Here is a 21,237-nt window from a genome sequence, read left to right on the forward strand (position 1 = left end):
CTGTATTCTATAAGGAATTCACTATAAATTGCTTAGTCACTAAATCATTTGGAATTTGGGGCCTGGAAGGTTGCTTCATCATCTACACGTGCCTGTGCCACTCGGATAAAAAATGAAAACAAACCAGTTACTACAAATGCTGTCAATATCGAATTTATTTTATAGGAATCAAATGCATGTGTTCTTGTGTACTATCGATATGCTGAGTATGGTCAAGTATTGAAAGGTAATGGAAATTAATGAAAAGGATCCAGTTATGAAGAAATAATCTGTTTCTTACAAAAAACGATACTTTTTTTACCATAAAATAAACTGAAACAAATGAATAATTTCTGACTTTTGTCATACGGGATTAATTTCATACAAGATGTAATGAATTACAATTTAGTCCACAACAGTATATTGCAACTTTATTTTTGTCTTATTTCAATACTACATTTAAAAATATATCTGCTTTTCATATTTTATATTTAAAAATCTAGAAGAGCATAGTTAACATCATCCACACCTACATTTAACCTTATTTTCTGAAATAAATCATTTTTTCCACCATCTACCAGGATAATTTGGCAGCTTCCAAGGCGTGCACATAATGCTGATAAGTCTGATGCAGTTGGAGAAGAATATCCTGACAAAACAAAACAAAACAGCAATAAATGAATTAATAATTGAACAAAGGTATTTCAAATTAATTAATTACAATGAAGTATTTGCAGTACAAGTTAACTACTTGTACTAGAGATGCTCCTGCCTTCAAAAATAATGTTCCCATCCATTAACTCCAAATTTTTGTCTAGTTCTGCCTTGAATTTATTTAAGCTGTGAACTTCTACAATGACAGATGGAAGTTTGTTCCAGCAATCAATCAACCACCCACTGGGTAAAGGCAAATTTCTGCTCATCTATTCTACAATTGTCTTTCCTCCATTTAAATTTATGTGTGAAGCAAATATCACAGATTAGCAAGAGTGCTGTGACTTGGGAGAGAAACGAAGGGGGCGATTCTCCAACACATCACAGTCTCAAAAAATGTGCGAAATGTGAAATGTTTGCCACCCTTTCTAATACAGGATATGATCTAGCCTTTGTGTGTGCTAGGCATCTAGAGAGTCAAGTCACATTAGGCACCAACTCAGCATTCTGATGGACTTTTATGAGAGCTTGAGGTGTAGGGTAAATGTCCTCAAAGAATTTAATATGAGGGGCCCATCAAGCTCTCGGCTGCCCAGCTCAACGGCAGAGCTCATTCCTGTGCATCAGGCAACATGTGCTGTCCCAAAGGAACTAGTTATTGTTGGTGACTCTATTGTCAGAGAGATGGGGAATATACTATGCAAGGATAGGTGGAATAGGACCAGGGTATGTCTGCCAGGGACAGAAGTTGATGACGTTGCAGAGCAGATATCATCTTTTAAGGGTACAAAAAAGGTGATGTTGTACACGTTGGAACTAATGACATTAAGAGTAAGAGATCTGCAGATTTACTGAACAGTCACAGGTCAATGTTGAAAAAAAGTCGCACGTTAGGGTTGAATGTGAAAGTGTCTGCAATTCTGCATGGATACGATAGAAGGGAGAATATGATGAGAGCCTTATCGATCAATTCTACCCAGAAAATTTATTTATTTTATTCTGATTTACTGGCCCACTCTATTTCTCTGCACAATTGCTCATTATACTCATCAGATTCATTAGGCCTATAACACACACCTACTAGCAGAAACGCAACTGGAAATTGTTTTTATTGTTTTATGGTAGTAACCCCTAGAAATGTGCTTTAGTAAAATGTGAGGTGTTAATAGTGTATCTCTGCCTTTATGGTGTTGTTTATTCAGTTGCTACACGCGCGCAGCTTTGTTTATGTACATCGAGCACGCCTCCTCATTTTGTAATTGTGCTTTATTCCTTAAAAATGAGTAAAAATACTTAAAAGGTGTGAAAAGAAAGCGTCCTGGTGAAGACACTGCAGATTCAGAGAGAAAAAAAAAAGCAATATCGATAAACAGAGGCGGACTGGGTCAAAAATTCTTACCTGGAAAAATTTATAGTGGCCTCATACCACGGTTTATGGCCAAAATCACACCGGCTTCCGGCCCACCGGGGTTTCCCTGGTAAGGCTTACGGCCAGTCCACCACTGTCAATAGTGAAAAAATATGAAACTGTGAAACGCTTTGAGTGAAATGTAAGATCATGTGATATTGCACGTGCTACAGACTTAATGAGGCAACACCGAGAATTACAAAGAATGCAGAGAAAATAAAAACTTTCATAGCAGGAACAACTCAAAGTGTAATTAAAATCCATTAGATTAAGACACGAAGAATTGGAAGAGATGCAACGGTATCAACTGTTTGGATAGAAAATCAAACAAAAAAACAAGTTTGCTTACGACAGAAGCAAAAGCGTTAGCAATATTTTATTATGTAATAGTAGTATTTTATTACTATTATTTATTGTGCTTGGTAATGTTTTGGTTACAAATGTGTGTTCAATCTTGGGTGGTCGGCACCTAACCCTATTTTTCCCATAGGGCCTGTTGTTTATATTGCACGATTTTGCATTGCACGAGGGTTTCTAGGAACACAACTATCGTGCTGTACGAGGACTGACTGTATTACAAAATCATTTCACTCCCTGCCAGAGTTTGATTAATTTCTGGAATTCCCATCTGCATTCACACATGAGTTATAATGTGTGAATGCAGATGCACAATACTCATTCAGTTTGTCAGCTACGTGATCCCGATCCTCAAGAGTCTAACCATCAATACCAAGTGGGCAAATGTGATTGATCCCCGTCCTTTTAGAGGCAAAGAGTTCTTTATATAAGTAAAGAACTCTTTGCTGTTTTTCTATGCATCCTTTGCCAAAGATTTCTCTTAATTTGCCTTTAGCTGCATAACATCCTTTGTGACTTGATTACACACCAGCTTATACCACAGGCTTCTGTGTCAACCTGATGATTTATATGCATCCCATGCATTTTTCTTCTCAGCCACAAGTCCCATTAATTCATCTGACATCCATTTTGGCCTAAACCTTGAACAGTATTTCTTAGTTGGGACAAAAAAGCCTAGTAGCTTTCATGATTGCTTCATTAACATCATCAGTTGATCCCACTGTATTTACAAAAGCAAAAACCTTTCCCTTTACCCCTGACGGTAGTTACATCTTTTAATGAATCCCACATCAGCACATTGTGATCACTAACACCTAGTGGTTCCTTTATCTGCTGATTCTTAATGCATGAAGAATCACTACTGCAGATAGAGTATTACACTCCCTCTGGTTGCCGCTTGAACATGCCTGTAGAAGGGAATCATTCCGTAAATTCAAAAAAGCCTTGTAATGTGCGAGTGACCAACTCACAAGTTCCAGTCAATATCTTTAAAGTTACAATCCCCCATTACACAACATTCTGATTTACTGGACGATTCTATTTCTTTGAACAACTGTTCATTGTACTCATCAGCATCATTAAGTCTTTACCATACTCCTACTCTCATTTTCCCTTTCCCAGTGTTTATGTCACACCAAACAGACTCATTGCACTGTCCACCACCCGTGTCAATTGGATGCACTTTATAGATTTTAGATGTTACGTGTTTCTTAACTAAGTGGTAAAATATAAAACGCATTCGTATCAATAACGTGGACACTCAATTAAAATATGCCAAATGCTTAAAACACTTTCACAATTCTCACACATAGGAGAGTCATTTGTGCTTAGCATGAAAGAGTGTGTAAGATGACTGTATTCTAAGCAGAAGCCAGCTAGAACTACCTGGAGCCTCTTTCATTCTTTTTATTCACTCTTTTTTTTATTATTTTATTAATACACCATGGGGAATTCTCTCTTTTTTATTTTTTTCACTCCTTTGGAGTGGGCCAGTAGAAGATCTGGCCCACCTTTTAGCAACATCAGGTGGGTCAGAGTCTCAAATTGAGAAAGTACGAACCCTATTGGTACTGGTCTACCTTCCCATGGTGAGGTGGGCCAGTCCCAATCATCTCTCTATGTGACTGATACTTCTGGGTAGCCAAGTGGCCAGACACAATAACAGAACACACACAAACCTACATTTCTCGCATCATCATCAGCAATTTTATTTTCAATCCACTGCAGGATGAAGGCCTCTCCAGCAACTTTCCAGTTCCTTCTGTTTTCTGCAATGGCTATCCATTTACTACCCCCCACGAACTCGTGAATTTCACCTGTCCATCTCCACCGTTGTCTTCCAGATTTTCTCCTAGCTCCTCTTGGGTACCATTCTGTTATTTCCTTAGTCCATTTGTCATCATGTCTTCGAGCTATGTGTCCTGCACAAGACCATTTCAGTTCTTTAGTTTTGATAATATCCTTTACTTGAGTTTGCTGCCTAATCCATGTGTTTCTCTTCTTATCTAACAGTCTGATTACCAATATAATTCGTTCCATTCTTCACTGTGTAGTTATCGTCTTCTCTTCCATTCTTTTAGTGAGTGTCTAAGTTTCACTTCCATAAGTCATGGTGGGGAGTATACATTGGGTCATTATTTTATGTTTCAGACAAATTGGGATATTGCCCCTCAGTATGTGACCATATTTCTCGAATGCTGTCCATCCAAAATTTATTCTTCTCTTGACTTCCAGCTATTTATTATTATTACAGATAATGACCTATCCTAGTTAAATATATGATATACTTGTTCATCATTATTGGTTTTACCCATATTCATCTTTAGTCCGAAATTCTTACTAACTCTGCATAACTGATTAAGATTTTCCTCTAATTCTTTGGGATCATGACTTATGATCACTGCAAATTGTAGATGGTTTTGGTACTCTCCATTCACATTAACTCCTTTCTCCAACCAGTCTAATCTGAAAGCTTTCTCAATGGCAGCAGTAAACAACTTCGGAGATATTGTGTCTCTTTGTCAAACTCCTTTCTCAATTTTAAAATTGCTACTGTCTTTGTCTAGTCTAACAAAGGAAGTAGCATTTTCATATATTTTCTTAAAAATCATAATTTATGGAGTATTTATGCTTTATATTTCCAGTGTCCAAAACATCACTTTATGCTGTATTATTATTATTAGCCATATGGTACAAGAAAGCCTGAGGCTTATGCTGCACCAACAAAAAAAAAACCACTCCTGAGCCACCCTGAGACACACACCATGAGTTTTCCTGTAAGCCCCTGGGTTGTATGGAGTCAAATGCCTTTTCATAATCCACAAATGCCAGGTATAATGGCGTTTTATATTCATTTGTTTTCTCCATTGGCGGTGATATTACATAAAAGTAATCCATAGTTGAGAATCCTGTCCTAAAGTCAGCTTGCTCTTTTGGTTGATTCTCATCAAGTATTCTTTCTAATCTGTTAGTAATAACCCTTGTGAACAACTTGAAGATGTGAGATAACAAGCTAATTGGTCTATAATTTCCAATTTCTGATTTATCTCCTCTCTTATGCAGCAAAAACTATGATTACATTATTCCACTCCTTAAGAGTCACACCTTTCCTAATGCATTTTGTGAAGAGTCTTGCCAGTTTTTGTGTCATGTCTCTTCCTCCCAATTTTAACAACTCTACAGTAACTGGCTCCTCCATAGCCAGGTGGGCAGGAGCAGCAGTGCATAGCACACACTTCTTGATTAGACCGGGGTTCATGCCCGTGACCACCAAATACGGAGGATGCGGAAAGGTCAGGGAATGACCACCGCATATCACTCCCGGAGCAATATGTCCTTAGTTGCTTGTTGCTGTTATGGGAGTTTAAAGGTGCATAAGCTATTATGGCTATAATGCACCTATCCTTAGTTGCTAATGCTCCTAAAAACTAAATAACAAAACAAAACAAAAATCTACAGTTACTTCGTCTTCCCCCGGGACCTTCTGATTCTTCATTTTCTTCAATGCATGTTCTACCTCATCAGGAAGGATATCGGATATGTCGTATGTGTCACTAATTTGCGATCAATCTTTCCCACTGCTGGCATCATTCTCTCGCTCATTGTATAATTCTCTACAGTAGTCTTCTGCTTTTTGAATTATGCTTTCTCTGCTATTTATAAGTCATCATCATCAGCCATTTTTAATCCACTGCAGGATGAAGGCCTCTCCATTTACTACCCACAAACTCATGAATTTCATCTATCAATCTCCGCCGTTGTCTTCCAGGTTTTCTTCTAACTCCTCTTGGGTACCATTCTGTTATTTTCTTAGTCCATCTGTCATTATGTCTTCGAGCTAACCTCAAGTAAATGTCCTTTACTTCAGTTTGCTGTCTAATCCATGTGTTTCTCTTCTTATCTAACAGTCTGATTCCCAATATAATTCATTCCATTCTTTGCTGTGTAGTTCTCAGCTTCTCTTCCATTCTTTTGGTGAGTGCCCAAGTTTCACTTCCATAAGTCAAGGTGGGGAGTATACATTGCTTCATTATTTTACGTTTCAGACAAATTGGGATATTGCTCTTCAGTATGTGACTATATTTCCTGAATGCCATCCATCCAAAATTTATTCTTCTCTTGACTTCCAGCCATTTATCATTATTACAGCTAATAACTTGTCCCAGATAAGTATACGACTCCACCTTTTCAATTACTGCTCCTTCAATCATTATGTCCCTTTCTTTGGCATACTTGTTCATCATTACTTTTGTTTTAGCCGTATTCATCTATAGTCCAAAATCCTTACTAACTGTGCATAACTGATTAAGAGTTTCCTCTAATTCTTTGGGATCGTGGCATATGACCACAATGTCATCTGCAAATCATAAATGGTTTAGGTACTCTCCATTGACATTGACTCCTTTCTGCGATGAGTCTAATCTTCCGAAAGCTTCCCCAAGGGCAGCAGTAAACAGTTTCAGAGATACTGTGTCTCCTTGTCGAACTCCTTTCTTGATTTTAAATTTGCTAGTCTTTGTCTAGTCTAATAAAGGAGGTAGTGTTCTCATATATTTTCTTCAAAATCATAATACATGGGGTATCTATGCCTTGTCTTTCCAGTGTCTGAAACATTGCCTTATGCTGTATGAAATCATATGCCTTTTCATGATCCACAAATGCCAGGTATAATGGTGTTTTATATTCATTTGCTTTCTCCATTAGCTGTGATATTACGTGAAGGTGATCCATAGTTGAGAATCCTTTCCTAAAGCCAGCTTGCTCTTTTGGTTGATTCTCATCAAGTATTCTTTCTAATCTGTTAGTAATGACCCTTGTGAACAACTTGTAGATGTGAGAAAACAAGCTAATTGGTCTATAATTTCCAATTTCTGATTTATCTCCTTTCTTATGCAGCAAAACTATGATTGCATTATTCCACTCCTTAGGCGTCACACCTTTTCTAATGCATTTTGTGAAGAGCCTTGCCAGTTTTTGTGTTATGTCTCTTCCTCCCAATTTTAACAACTCTACAGTAACTTCATCTTCTCCCGGGACTTTCTCATTCTTCATTTTCTTCAACGCCTGTTCTACCTCATCAGGAAGAATATCGGGTATGTCATATGTGTTGCTAATTTGTGATCCATCTTCCCCACTGCTGGCATTATTCCCTCGCTCCTTGTATAATTCTCTATAGTAGTCTTCTGCTATTTGAATTATGCCTTCTCTGCTATTTATAAGTACAACTTCACTATTCTTCAGTTTCAGTAACATTTGTCTTTCTGTATTAATCCTTATGGCTGCTGATTTAAGTCCTTTGTTTTCCGTTAATGCTTGTTCTACTTTTCTTGTGTTAAATCTTTTTATGTCCTCTCTGAGCCTCTTTTTAATGGCTTTGCATAACTCAGTATACTCAATTTTCTCCTTGTCAGTGTTTATCTTGCTCTTTATTTGTCGCCTTCAGTTCATCATAACAAGTGTTTCTTGACTAATTTTTTCTTCTTTGAATTTGTTTTTCCCTATAGGTTTCTTGGGCTTTATCACTTTCAGAAAGTTGTAATATTCTTTGTTGATATCTTGGTCTTGAACAGTCTGCTGAAGCTCAAACGTATTCTTAAGTTCCAGTACATACTGCTTTTTCTTCTCTTCTGTTATCTCAAAGACCTTCATATTATTTACTCAAGTCAGTTTTTTTTCTTTCTTTTCTTACATCTATATCAAGTGTGTATCTTACCATTCTGTGATCACTTCCAACATTTACCTTGTTGAGGATGGCAACATCATTCACGATATATCTTCTGTTAGTGAGGATGAAGTCTATTTCATTGGTTGTTAATCCATTTGGGCTCTTCCATGTCCACTTTCTGTTCACCCTTTTCTTGAAAAATGTGTTTATTACCGACATTCCTCGAGATTCTGCAAATTCTACCTTTTTCACCATTTCCAACATCTCCCATAGTTCCCTTTTCTGCACTGTTTTGTCTATTTCCAACCTTAGCAATGAAGTCCTCCATAATGATAGTGTCTGGCACTTTTGCAGTAGTACCTTTCTTCACAGAGATAGGAAGCAGAGATGAACTGACATTCTAGGAGTCATCCTTTACAAAAACACATGTCCACATATGCATGTTCTGGCTTTTTCCTCATTATGACTGGAGAGAAAGTGAGAGAGTGAGTGAGTGTGTGTGTGTGTGTGTGTGTTATGGGGGTTTAATGGCGCATAAGCTGCTGTGGCTATAATGCACCTATGCACAGGAAAATGCTAGAAACAAAATTTAGTCATAACCACTTGATTCTGTTTACAGGGATTATTTTAGAATTTATCATGTACTCCAATTATTTTCATATAAGAGAAAAACTTGATGATGTTTGCATCATCTCCAATAATATGTTGTAATGTCACTGGTTCTCGTATATTTCTCAGGGAAAACAGGACAGATGTTTTGTCCTGTTTGATAGTGAGTGCAGTCATTCAGAATGTCTGACTGTTAAAATTTGCTGAACAGTATGGGCACTGAGGAGGAGCTTCACCTTTGAGAAGATGGAGGTGAGTCAGATATCTTTGTCCGATTCGTGCTGGTGAAAGTACCACTTCTTCTCTTCATGCTGTTTTGGTGCTAGAGTGACAAAACTTTGGATCGTGTTTCAACTGGTAGAGTTTATTATTGGTTTGGGTGTGCCGTAATTCTTTCCACTGTGTGAGACATGCTGTTTGTATGATCTGACTGTAGTCAGAGGCTTTAACCGGAACGGAGGTTAAATCAAAACTTGATGGATTATTTTTAGTAGCTTGATCAGCAAGTTTATTCCCCTTTATCCCTGAATGTGCTGGGATCCAGCAAAAGGTCACTGATTGATGGCATTCTTCAATTTGTAATAGGAGTCTTCTGATTTGATTTAACATAGGGTGAATCTTGTAGGAAGAGTTCTGCATTGCTGTAATTCAAGCTGAGAGAGTCCGTGTATGCTATGTATTTTAGAGATGGGTAAAAATTCAGGTTGTCTAAAGCTAATTTTATTGCATGAAGTTCTGCACAGAGGCTGCTGTACTCAGGTGGAAGGGCAGTGAAAATGATAGTAGAGGGAAATTCTGCCACTGCTCCAACGACCAAATGTGATTGTGAGCCATCAAAAAATAAGTGTATTTCTGAATATGGCTTGCATGGAGTTGTCTCACATTGATTGTCAGTAGACAATTCTCTCCCCCTCAGCCCTGTGAAGATAAGATTAATTGATGAGGGGGGAGTCCAAGGTAGTTGGGAGTAATTCATTAATTTTTGCCTGTTGAAAATAGGAATAGCCCAACTCTGCATTAATTCAATAATTCCTGCCGGTCTTATTTTACTGGGTTTATTTCTATAGATATTTTGCAGTGGTGGATTAAAGAGGTATGGCTCAATAGGATGCTGACAGCAACTTTGTATTCGGGCTGCATACTTAAGAAGTAGAGTTTTCTTGCGAACACTACAATAAATATATATTGAAGCTCATCAGCTTCAATATATAAACTATGGGTAGCAGATGTTCTGAAAGCACCAAGGGCAATCTGCAATGCACTATGCTGTATGGGATCCAGTCAGTGTGGTTTATTCTTTCGGACAGAATCACAGATTGGAGCACCATAATCCAAACGGGATCTGTTCAATGCTCTATATAAGAGCACCAAAGATGTGCGGTCTGCTCCCCAAGACAGGGCAGATAAAGCTTTTAGCACGTTCAGCTTTTTGAGGCAGGTAGTATGCACAAATTTAACGTGCTCAAAGAAATTTAACTTCCTGTCAAGGATTAATCCCAAGAATCTGATGTTGTTAGTCATTGCAATGGTAGAGTTTGACATCTGCAGTTCAGGATCTGTATGTGATTTACGTTGATTGCAAAAGTGAATTACAACAGTTTCTGCTGTGACAGATGATAGCCATTGCACACTGCCCACATTTGGGCTTTATTCAGGGATATCTGCAATTGTTGTTCAATGGATCTCATGTTCTGAGAATGGCCAGAAATAGAGAGATTGTGGGCATAAAGGTAGGTCTGAACAGTATTTGGAAGTTCTTTTGTGATGGAATCGATTCTAAGGGCAAAAAGGGTTGCACTCTTTCCTGTAAAAAAATCATAGAAAGCGAGTTGTGGTATCGAACTTGGAACGAACGATTTTGGAGGAAGTTCCTGATGAATATAGGCAGGTTGCCTTGTAGAACAAGAGCATGGAGGTCACTGAGAATGTCACGATGCCAGGTAGTGTCAAATTATTATTATTATCATTAGCCATATGGTACAAGGAAGCCTGAGGCTTTTGCTGCACCAGCAAAAAAAAAAAAAAAAAAATTAACTTACCCTGAGAGAGAGAGAGAGAGAGAGAGAGAGAGAGAGAGAGAGAGAGAGAAATAGAAGGGAATCACCAAGGAAGGGAAGAATGATGATATCCAGCTCAGGACCCTGGGTGTGCCAAGCCCATACTCACCAGATGTGAGTCCCTGGGGTTATGCCTTCTCTATGTCTATGGAAACCATAAAACCCAAGAGGCTCACAACTGGAGAGTATGGGCTTGGCCCATCCAGGGTCCTGAGCTGAATATCATCATTCTTCTTTTCCTTGGTGATTCCCTTCTACTTCGCTCTCTCTCTCTCTCAGGGTAAATCGGAAAATTTTTTTTTAGCTGGTGCAGCATAAGCCTCAGGCTTCCTTGCACTATATGGCTAGTAATAATAATAATAATAACAACCTGATGTACATAACAACAACCACCACCCTGTGTACTTGGTAGCAATACCCGTTACGAGGTGGAACCCCCAATATAAGAGCAATAATAATAATAAAACATCACAACCAGACAAATTACCATCAGAGGAGGAATCTTTCAGGGAGATGCTCTGAGCCCACTGTGGTTCTGTCTCGACCTGCTATCCACCATGCTTAATGGCAGCAAGTATGGATATAACCTCAAAGAAGGAAGAAAGAACTTGTACACCCTCACCTACCTGATAGATATGGATGACATCAAGCTCTACGCGGCAACCGCGAAGCAACTCCAGCAACTACTTTGGATCACTGAAGAATTCAGCAAGGACATCAGGATGGAATTTGGTTTAGACAAATGCAAGACCCACACACTGCTCTAGGGAAAATTAGTCGGCAGAAACTACCACCTGCTGACTAGTAAAGAGATCGAAGCTATGACAGGAGAGACCTAACAATACCTAGGTATGATGCAGGCTCAGCACCTAGAGCACAAGGAAATCAAGAAGTGCCTGAGCAAAAAATATCATCAGAAACTCAGAAGCCAGCTTAAAGCAAAATTGAACAGAGGGAACACAGTTAAAGCCATAAACACCTATGCAGCTCCAGTACTAACATACACATTCGGGGTCATAGATTGGACTAACAACAAGCTAGAAGATATCATGCGAAAGACAAGGACAATGATGTCCTTGTCTTTCGCCACCACCCGAAGTCAGCAGTGGAGAGACTAACAACAGTACGGAAAGAGGGAGGAAGGGGCCTGACAGACCAACAGAAAACAGCGATATTTAATCTGAAGGATTACTTCAAGAACAACACAGCAGCACCACTCCACTAGGCCATAAGGAAGATAGATAAGTGGTATACCCAATCAAACTAAGCGAGAAAACCCCTCCCACCCAGACGGCACGAGAAACGAAGATAGAAAGATGGGCAAGGAAGACACTACAATGACCTCCATCAAGATCACATCGATAACATTGCTTCCAATGCATGGCTCACTCACAAGCGGGACGCTCTTCCCCGAGACTGAAGGATTCATGCTGGCCATTCAAGACCAGGTAATCAACACCAGAAACTATAGAAAATACATCGCAAAGGAGCCCGGAATTTCAGATGACACATGTCGACGATGCCACCTGGCCTCAGAAACGATCCAACACATCACCACGGGATGCAAGGTGATCACCCAGACTGAGTACACTCATAGACACGACCAGGTAGCCAGGATCATCAGAAGCTAGTGAGGAAATACCAGTTGACCAAAGAAAGTGTACCATACTACAATTACGAACCCTAGGTAGTACTAGAGACACAAACCCACAAGCTGTACTGGTATCGCGCCATAATAACAGATAAGTCCAGTCTCTTGTGCATCCCGCACAAGAGACTGGACATAATCTTTGTGGACAAGATGGAAAAGGCTACTTACCTGATTGACATAGCAGTGCCCAACAACACTAGCAATGTCCAGAAAACCCATGAGGGAAAAATGAAGTACACGAACCTGAGACACGAGGTCAAGGAGATGTGGCATATGCAAGAAGTAACAACCATCTCGGTCATCATGTCAACCACCAGTATGGTACCAAAGACTACACAGCAGCCTAGTAGCAATAGGTCTCCCAGAGAACACCTACAAGGAACTCCAGAAAGTCGCATTCCTGAACACCTGTAGGAAAGTCAGAGAGTTCTTCAATCAACAGTAACACCAGACATTACAACCACCCTGTGTACTTGGTAGCAGTACCTGTCACGGCATGAAATCCCCCAATCAGGGAGAAATAGTATAAGAGCAACAACAATAATAATAATAATAACAAGATGTTCATTTTTTACAAAGGCATTACGAATTGCAGACTCAGCTTTGATCATGAGATCTAAGGAAGACCTGTTCTGGCAAAAGCCATGCTGATTATTACTCAGAAGTTGTGTTTCTATGATCCAAACAAGTTGATTATGGATTATTTTTTCAAGTAACTTACCGAGGCAACTGGAGAGGGAAATTGGTCTGTAACTGTATGGACTGGTAGGATCTTTTCCAGGTTTCAAAAAGGCCAGAACTGTGGCATGGTGCCAAGAAGTGGGGTAAAGGTTTTCAAGAAAGATTCGGTTATAGAAGAACAACAGTATTTTTAAATTTTTTTCTTCAAGATGTAACATGACATAACATATTCCATCTGGCCTAGTGGTACTGTTGTATGTTGTTTTGATAGCATGCAGAAGTTCAGAATATTGAAGAGGCTGGTTATATGGAAGGAATACAGAGATTCGAAAGTTGATGGATTGCTGTTCAATGGTGGTCTTAATTTTCTGGAAATTCAGAGAGTAAGTTAATGCTGCTGAAACTTGGGAAAAGGTTGTGCCCAAGGCATTTGCAATGTGCTCAGGAGTGAAGAGTTCCTGCCCATTCAACGAAAGAATTGGGGAAGGGATGGTCGGAAACTTGCTGGAAAAAATGGTGAATTTTCTTCCATAGTAACCTGGAATTAGTGTTTTTGTTTACGGTTGAGGAGAACCGAATCAAGGAATTCTTCTTGGCTTGTCTTTGTGTGAGACATGCTTTTGCCTTTAGCTTCTTATAGTCAATAAGATTAATTGTGGTTTGGGGATCTACAAAATGAATTCCATACTTGGAATTCATTTGACTTGTACATTCTTCATTCCACCAACAGTTATGGCGCCGTTGAGAAGAGGGATTCAACAAAGGAATTTAGCATTTAGCTGCAGATAATAGGTGTGACGTGATATAATCTGTGGCTCCATCTATCGGCTGTGTTCGTATAAATTTCTCATCCAGGCTAACAGCTGATTGAAATTTGACCCAGCTGGCTTGAGAGAATTTCCATTTTCTGCAGGGTTGGGCTAATGGTAGTTGGATAGTGAGCAGCTTGCAAATTGGAAAATGGTCACTTCCCATGGGATCATCCAGAACAGACTATACCATGATTGGAAACAGAATCGATGAGCATATTGATAGATCAATTGCAGAAGTTTGTCTAGTTGGTAATTTTATGTTTGTTATTTGGTTTTTAGGAGCATTAGCAACTAAGGCCATATTGCTACAGGGATATGCGGTGGTCATTCCCTGACCTTTCCGCATCCTCCTTATTTGGAGGTCACGGGCTCGAATCCAGGTCTAATCAAGAAGCATGTGCTATGCACTGCTGCTCCTGCCCACCTGGCTACGGAGGAGCCAGTAATTGTATGTAAGTGGGTGCACCAGTATTAAAGAACAGTAAGGTTTGCTTATCCAGAAAGGTTCCAATTAGTCGGCCATGTCTATCTAATTAGTCAATCCCCATATGGGGTGGTGGCCAATGAAATCCCCCAAGAGACAGACAGGGGAAAGTAACTGCATTAGCAGGTTTTCAAGGGAAGGTATGACTTGGTGGGAGATAGATTGATACTAGTGCTAATGCAATCTGGGTTATCAAACGTATGACAGCTTCAATTTCAGTTTGCAAAACAATTTGTATGGTCGGGATCTTTGTACTGACCAAGGCGGCCGTGCCCTCACGGGCAGCATTTGAAGTATTACGATCTTGTCGATAGATAGAATCGTTCTTATGATGGTAGAAATTTTTAGTTAGGGAGGTGAGATAAAGCACTTTCCCTAGCAGAATCGAAGACAGGTATGCCGTAGTCCAGGCATGATCTGATTACTGATCTATATAAGTGCAGCAAGCTGTAACAATCTGCTACCAGGTTGTGGCTGATGAGACTGAACATATACAGTTTTTTTGACAAGCAGTCTGGAGGTGTTCAAGGTGGCTTTGGTAGTTTAACTTTCTGCCAAAAATTAAATTAAATTAAATTACTACCAGGTATTGGCACAGGATGGTTATCCAAGTGGAGTTCAGATATAATCTGTTAAGGATGCATTTTACATCTGGTACAGAAGTGAAGAGTAGTAGATTTCTGGCTGGTAGTCTATAAACGTTGTGTCATCAATGTCTGGATGCAATTAATTGATATTTGCAGTTGTCGCTCAATGTAGTTCATGTTACTAGAATAAAAGGAAATTGTGAGATAGTCTGCATAAAGGTATCCACAGTTTTAGAATGAACTGGATTATTTAATCACAGGGGCTCACATCTAGTGAGTATGGGTTTGGCACACCCAGGGTACTGAGCTGGATATCATCATTCTTCTTTTTCTTGGTGATTTCCTTCTACTTTCTCTCTGTCTCTCTCTCTCTCTCTGAGTAATTCAGAAAAATTTTTTTTGGCTGGTGCAGCGTAAGTCTCAAGCTTCCTTGCACCTATGGCTAATAATAATAATAGCAATGGTGCAACACTGGAGGCTATCCACACAGATGTATACTGTGCTGCCATAGCAGCCACTATGATTAATGGAAAAGAAACGAGAGACCAGCAGCAGAAGAATCGAAAACAGAAGGAACTGCCAGCTTGGGAAAGAAGACTTCAGCAGAAGATAGAAGAATTAAGAGTCAAGATAGGTCAGCTGACCCAGTAACAACAGAGTAATAGAAGTAAGAAATTGATTGGAAAGGTGAAGAGCATCCTCAAGAGAGACAGTGCCCACAGCAAACATGAGACCAGAAATCAGGGAATAGGAGAATACTTAGACACACTGAAGTAGAATCTCCTTGCACTCAGCAAGAGATTACACCAATACAAAGAGAGCTCCCAGAGGAAAATAAACAACCGAATCTTCAATGAGGACCAAAGATCCTTCTACAGGAAACTGGATGAAGATGAGAAAGCAGGAAACGGACCACCTGAGAAGAAGACGATCGAAGAGTTCTGGGGAAATATCTGGAGCAGTGAAGTAAGACATAACAGCAGAGAACCCTGGATAGAAGTAGAATGGAAGAAAACGAAGGGCATACAAGAGATGAGAGACTGGGAGATTCAAGAAGAAGTAAAACAGTCGTTCAGGAACACCCACAACTGGCAAACCCCGGGAATTGATAACATCCACAACTACTGGTACAAGAAGCTCGCCTGAACACACAAGCACCTAGCAGAGCAGTTCACTCGAATGAAAAGGTACCCGGAGACAATCCCACATTTTCTCACTGAAGGAGTCACATATCTGAAGCCTTAAGATGAAGATACAAGAAACCCGGAGAAAAACAGTCCAATCACATGCCTCCCAACGATGTACAAGATCCTGACTAGCTGCATAACTAAGAAGATATCAAACCACTTAGAGAGTCAGAAAATAATGGCCAAACAGCAGAAAGGATGCAAGCGGAGGAGCAAAGGATGCAAGGAGCAATTAAACATAGATGCCGCAGTTATGGAGCAAGCCTTAAAGAAGCACCACAACCTATACACGGCCTACATCGATTACCACAAGCCTTCGACTCTGTACCTCATAGCTGGCTAATAGAGACCTAAAGATCTATAAGGTCAATCCGATAGTGACAAACTTACTAGGAGCAACAATGGCGAAATGGAGTACCACCATTAAAGGTAGAGAACATCACAACCAGGCCAATCCCCATTAGAAGAGGAATATTTCAGGGAGATGCTCTGAGCCCACTCTGGTTCTGTCTAGCACTCAACCCGCTATCCACCATGCTTAATGGCAGCAAGTATGGATATAACCTCAAAGAAGGAAGAAAGAACCTGTACACCCTCACCCACCTAATGTACATGGATGACATCATCAAGCTCTATACGGCAACCGAGAAGCAACTCCAGCAACTACTCCAGATCACTGAAGAATTCACCAGGACATCAGGATGGAATTTGGTCTAGAAAAATGCAAGACCCACACATTGCACCAGGGATTATTTGTTGGTCAAAACTTAGTTTATTTCAACCCTTCTAAAACTCCATCTTGTCTTATATCCTGCAAAAAGGATTCTTCTGCTCCTATGGTTATCTTTAGTGACACTCCGATTTCTAGGCAAAATGATATATCTCTTCTGGGGATTACCCTGACTTCTAATCTCTCTTGGCACAAGCACATTACAAATATTGCTTCCTCTGCATCTAAAAAACTTGGTTTTCTCTTTCGCTCTCGGCGTTACTTTTCTTCCAAACAGCTGCTCACTCTGTATGAATCGCAAATCTGCCCTGCCATGGAATATTGTTCCCACATCTGGGGTGGTGCCCCCAAAACCTCTCTCAGGCTTCTTGATTACATTCAGAAGAGGGCAGTTAGGTTAATTAATGATTCATCTCTAACAGTGTCTCTCCACTCGCTTTCTCATAGATGTACTGTTTCTGCTGCATGCCTCTTCTACAGATACTTCCATGGGCACTGTTCTTCTGAATTGGCTTCTATAATTCTCGCTCTCTCTTTCAAAACAGTCCGAACACGTGCCGACACCAGCCAACATCCATTTACTGTCCAACTTCAAATCCACAGAACCAACTTTTCATCTTCCTCGTTTATTCATTCAACTGCCGTTTTCTGGAACAATCTTCCTTTATACGTATTTCCTGAAAATTACAATCTACAGAAGTTCAAGTCCAATGTCAACAAATATCTTCTTTCGTCTTCTCAACCTCCAACCCAAGCACGGTACTAAGTACTATAGGTTCTAATACCTGTCGTGTTTGGGGTTCACATAGAAAAAAAAAAAAAAAAAGATCATTGTTTGACCATTTCGATGCCAGACCTAGTACACTAACTATTGCAGCTCTCGAACACCCCACCAGTTCAGCCGTTTGGGAAATCGAGGCAGCAGTTCGTCGAGCACCCGCAACCTGTCCTTTATCAAAGTCCAAATAAATCCTTCGTTTTACCCATCACACCCGTAATTTTACTACTTACTGAACCACTGACACCTTATCTATGCTATGTAGGTTGACTAATTGCGCATTCTCATACTTCACGTGGTCAACAGGTCACATTCAGTTTTCATAGCGGTGGTCATAATTTAGTGACCACTCAGTGTATATGCTAGTTACTTGTGGAATCTTAGTAGATACTTTGTGTGGAAGGATGCCAGTTGATCCCACATATGATTCTGACTTTCAGCCATCTCTGTAAATTGGCAGGGTTAGAATATGCACTCAATGTGATGCAAAATGTTGCTGGTCTGGTAGCCTTCTACTGGATCTTCAGCAAAAGTCAGAAGTCGGTAAATGGGCATTTCAGGGTAGAAGGAATTGCTTTGGTGATTGGGCAATATTGTCTACTCTCATGTTTAGTTCCTTGGATTTAAATAACAATAGGTTGGCTGGGAGTCAGATGAGTGATATTTAGATTTTCCCGTTGTGGCTGAAATACTGATGCCCAAGTGGGTTTTCAGGCAGGGATTTCAATTTAAAAGCATACTGTAAGGAAAACTGTTTACATTTAAGAAACAGAGTGGTTCATTTGCTTTGACATAAAGGGTTTGGATAGGAGGGAGGAAAATGCTCTAATGGCAGTTCGGATGGCCTGTGATGGACTGGTTCCTACCACTGGAGCTGTTATCATTGTTTCTTTGTTTTTAATGGCACAAAGGCAGCTAGGCCATAATTTGCCTAATCTTAGTAAGAAATGACATACAGTTTATGGAAAGTTTTTCTCCCCTAATATTTATAGCGTGTTATATTACATCTAAGTTGCCTCTATAGCCGAGTGATCAAGAGTATGCCTAATATATTTGCGACAGGTAAAAATTCTGGATCCATCTGATGTATCTGCTAAGAGCCGGGCTAAAGTAATGGGTGTAGTTATGGGAGAAAATGGGCCAAAAGGCTGCCTGTCTGTCTCAGTGTGTAAGGGACAATCTATAAGTAGATGTTGAACTGGTAGCTGTCTATTACAGTTTGGACATTATTATTATTAGCCATGTGGTGCAAGAAAGTGTCAAGTTTTTGCCACACTAGCTGAAAAAAAAAACAAAAAACAATCTACATTACCCTGAGAGAGAGAGAGAAGTCAGAAGTAGAAGGGTATCACCAAGAAAGAGAAGAATGATGATATCCAGCTCAGGACCCTGGGTGTGCCAAACCCATATTCACCAGATTTGCCCCTGGGGTTAACATTTTGGGGTATCGGTGGCATTAAGTAGATGCAAATGATGGGTGTGTCCTATCTTCTGTAGTCAATCAAGTATAACTTCTTTTCTGTTACCTCTGATACTGTATTGCCATGCTTTCAGGTCTTACTCTATATGGAATAACTTTTTAGTTCAGTTTTGGGAGTTGGACCTTTTTTCCCACTTTGAGAGTAATAAATTGCATGCTGTACATCCAGAGAGGTGCAGAAGGGGGCAGTAGGTTTTATATCATTTATGTCAAGTTGCTTTTAGTATCATTTTCACCCTGTTGATAGGGGCTCTGTAAAGGGTTTCCAATTTTGAAGAGAAAAGTAGTTTCCAAATTGGGCCATTCATTTGATGTTAGCACTACTCCACAGGGTGTTATGTCCATTGAAATACCTGAGAATTAGGACAGCTACTGCATAATGAGATCATCCAGGTCTCTCTGGGAGAAGTCAACCCCAAGTGGTAAATAAATTGAACAGATGGTTAATAAAAACCCAACCGTAAGGTGAACTGCTACTGCTTCTAAGTTAGCTGAAAGCGGTACTGGTTGGAAAGGGGTCTGCTTGCCCACAAGGATGTCAACTCCTGGGCAGGTCCATCCCTGGTTTTATCCTTACGTATGATGGTCGTCTTATGAAATGAATGGTTTTCATTCGGCTTGAAATATGTTTCCTGCAAGCAAAAGCACAATGGCTCGTGCTTTTGCAGGAAGGCCTTGATGTCATCATTGTTTCGCCAGAATCCACAATTCCATTGTAGGAATTTAGCCATTATTTTGGCTTGGTGGGTCCATTAGACGGCATCCGAGGTGCTTCATTTTTTTCAGTCCTTGATTTGTCTCTTTTAGGGAAGTATGGATGCTGTGCTGTGTCCATTTCCTCCTCTGCAAAGAGTTCCAAGACTGAGTCATCTGGTACCTCCTTTCTCCTCAACCTCCATATTTTCTTGGGCATTAGGGGGTTCCTCAGGCTTCTTATTCTCCATTTTTTTCACTGGTGGGGCATTAGGAGGCACTAATATGGGAGTCTGCAGATTGACATTTCTGTGCAGGCTACTTTGGGCTTAAGAGGTAATGGGAAATGGAAGTAAATGACTCATTTGGTGGTAATATTAATTTCTGTTTGGGTTCCAATGGAACATCTCCCTGCTACCTTCTGGGCATAGGTGGGTTTGTTTATATTTAGAGGTTTAACCACTTTTCTTGCTTCTTGATAAGATATGTTCAAATCTGCTTGATGAATTTCCTTTTCTTCCTTCTACCTCTGGCATGCTCGCGAGTGAGCAGGGTGTTCTCCTTGGCAATTAATGCAGGTAGGTTTGGTAGCTGATAGATGTTGTTTCATGGTCCCTTGCACCACATTGTGTGCATGCTAGGCAGGCCATTTGAGAATGTCCATATTTTTGATACTGAAAGTACTGTAAGGGATTTGGGACATGTGGATGTACTAAACAGTTGATGTAGCCAGCTTTAATCTCATTAGGAGATGGTGAATTTAAAGTCAGGATTATGTTTATGGTGGGAACAAGTTTCCTATCTCTATGCACAGAAATTATTTTAACAGTAATACCTCCCTGTGGTTTTAGCTCAGAGCAGATTTTCACCTCGGTAAGCCCGAGAAGGTCCCACCCTGAAATGACACCTCTCAATGAATTGAGTGTACTATGTGGTGTCACGTTTATGGGTATACCTCCAAATAATGTTGCTTGGAGTAGTTGCTTAGAATGTCTATCATTTTTTGTTTCGGTTAAGAGGTCTCCAGAACTGAGCCTCTTAACTGATTTAGGGGAACCTGCTAACACCTCTAAAACTCTCTGTTAAAAAAACTGCAACATTTTCCCAATAGGTTTCTCACTAGTGGAATGGACAATTAAGAACCTTGGGAAAGGCCTTGATGGTAGTTCAGTTCGCTGTCTTCTTTGCAGCAGTGGTGCTCTCTGTCTGTATTTGCAGATAAGGACTGGGTTGGGGCCCCTGAAGAAATACGTTTATCAGGATTCATGAGTTTTTAATTTTGGTTCAGTGTCCAGGCTCCCCAATCACCACAGAGCCCAAAGGGCACCCACTACCCGTCAAGCAATAAATGTGCTCAGGAGTGGGACACTAGGGCTACCCAGACACCATATCCCCACCGGTGCCAGCCTGAATCTTGTCCCTGGG

The 21,237-nt window shown here is 40.1% G+C and overlaps 1 protein-coding gene across 1 annotated transcript in view; it reads right to left on the reverse strand.

Annotated features, from left to right (window-relative positions):
• Positions 1–470: 470 nt before the first annotated feature.
• Positions 471–21,237, reverse strand: part of Orc1 (origin recognition complex subunit 1) — a 699,813-nt gene continuing 679,046 nt past the window's right edge. Inside the window, exon 14 of the mRNA XM_090372377.1 lies at positions 471–628. Coding sequence (XP_090228503.1) covers positions 471–628 — 158 coding nt within the window. The remainder of the gene's footprint in view (positions 629–21,237) is intronic.

The sequence above is a fragment of the Mastigoproctus giganteus genome, chromosome 4 (assembly GCF_048544385.1).
Source record: "Mastigoproctus giganteus isolate SK-2022 chromosome 4, ASM4854438v1, whole genome shotgun sequence".
Lineage (NCBI taxonomy): Eukaryota > Metazoa > Arthropoda > Arachnida > Uropygi > Thelyphonidae > Mastigoproctus > Mastigoproctus giganteus.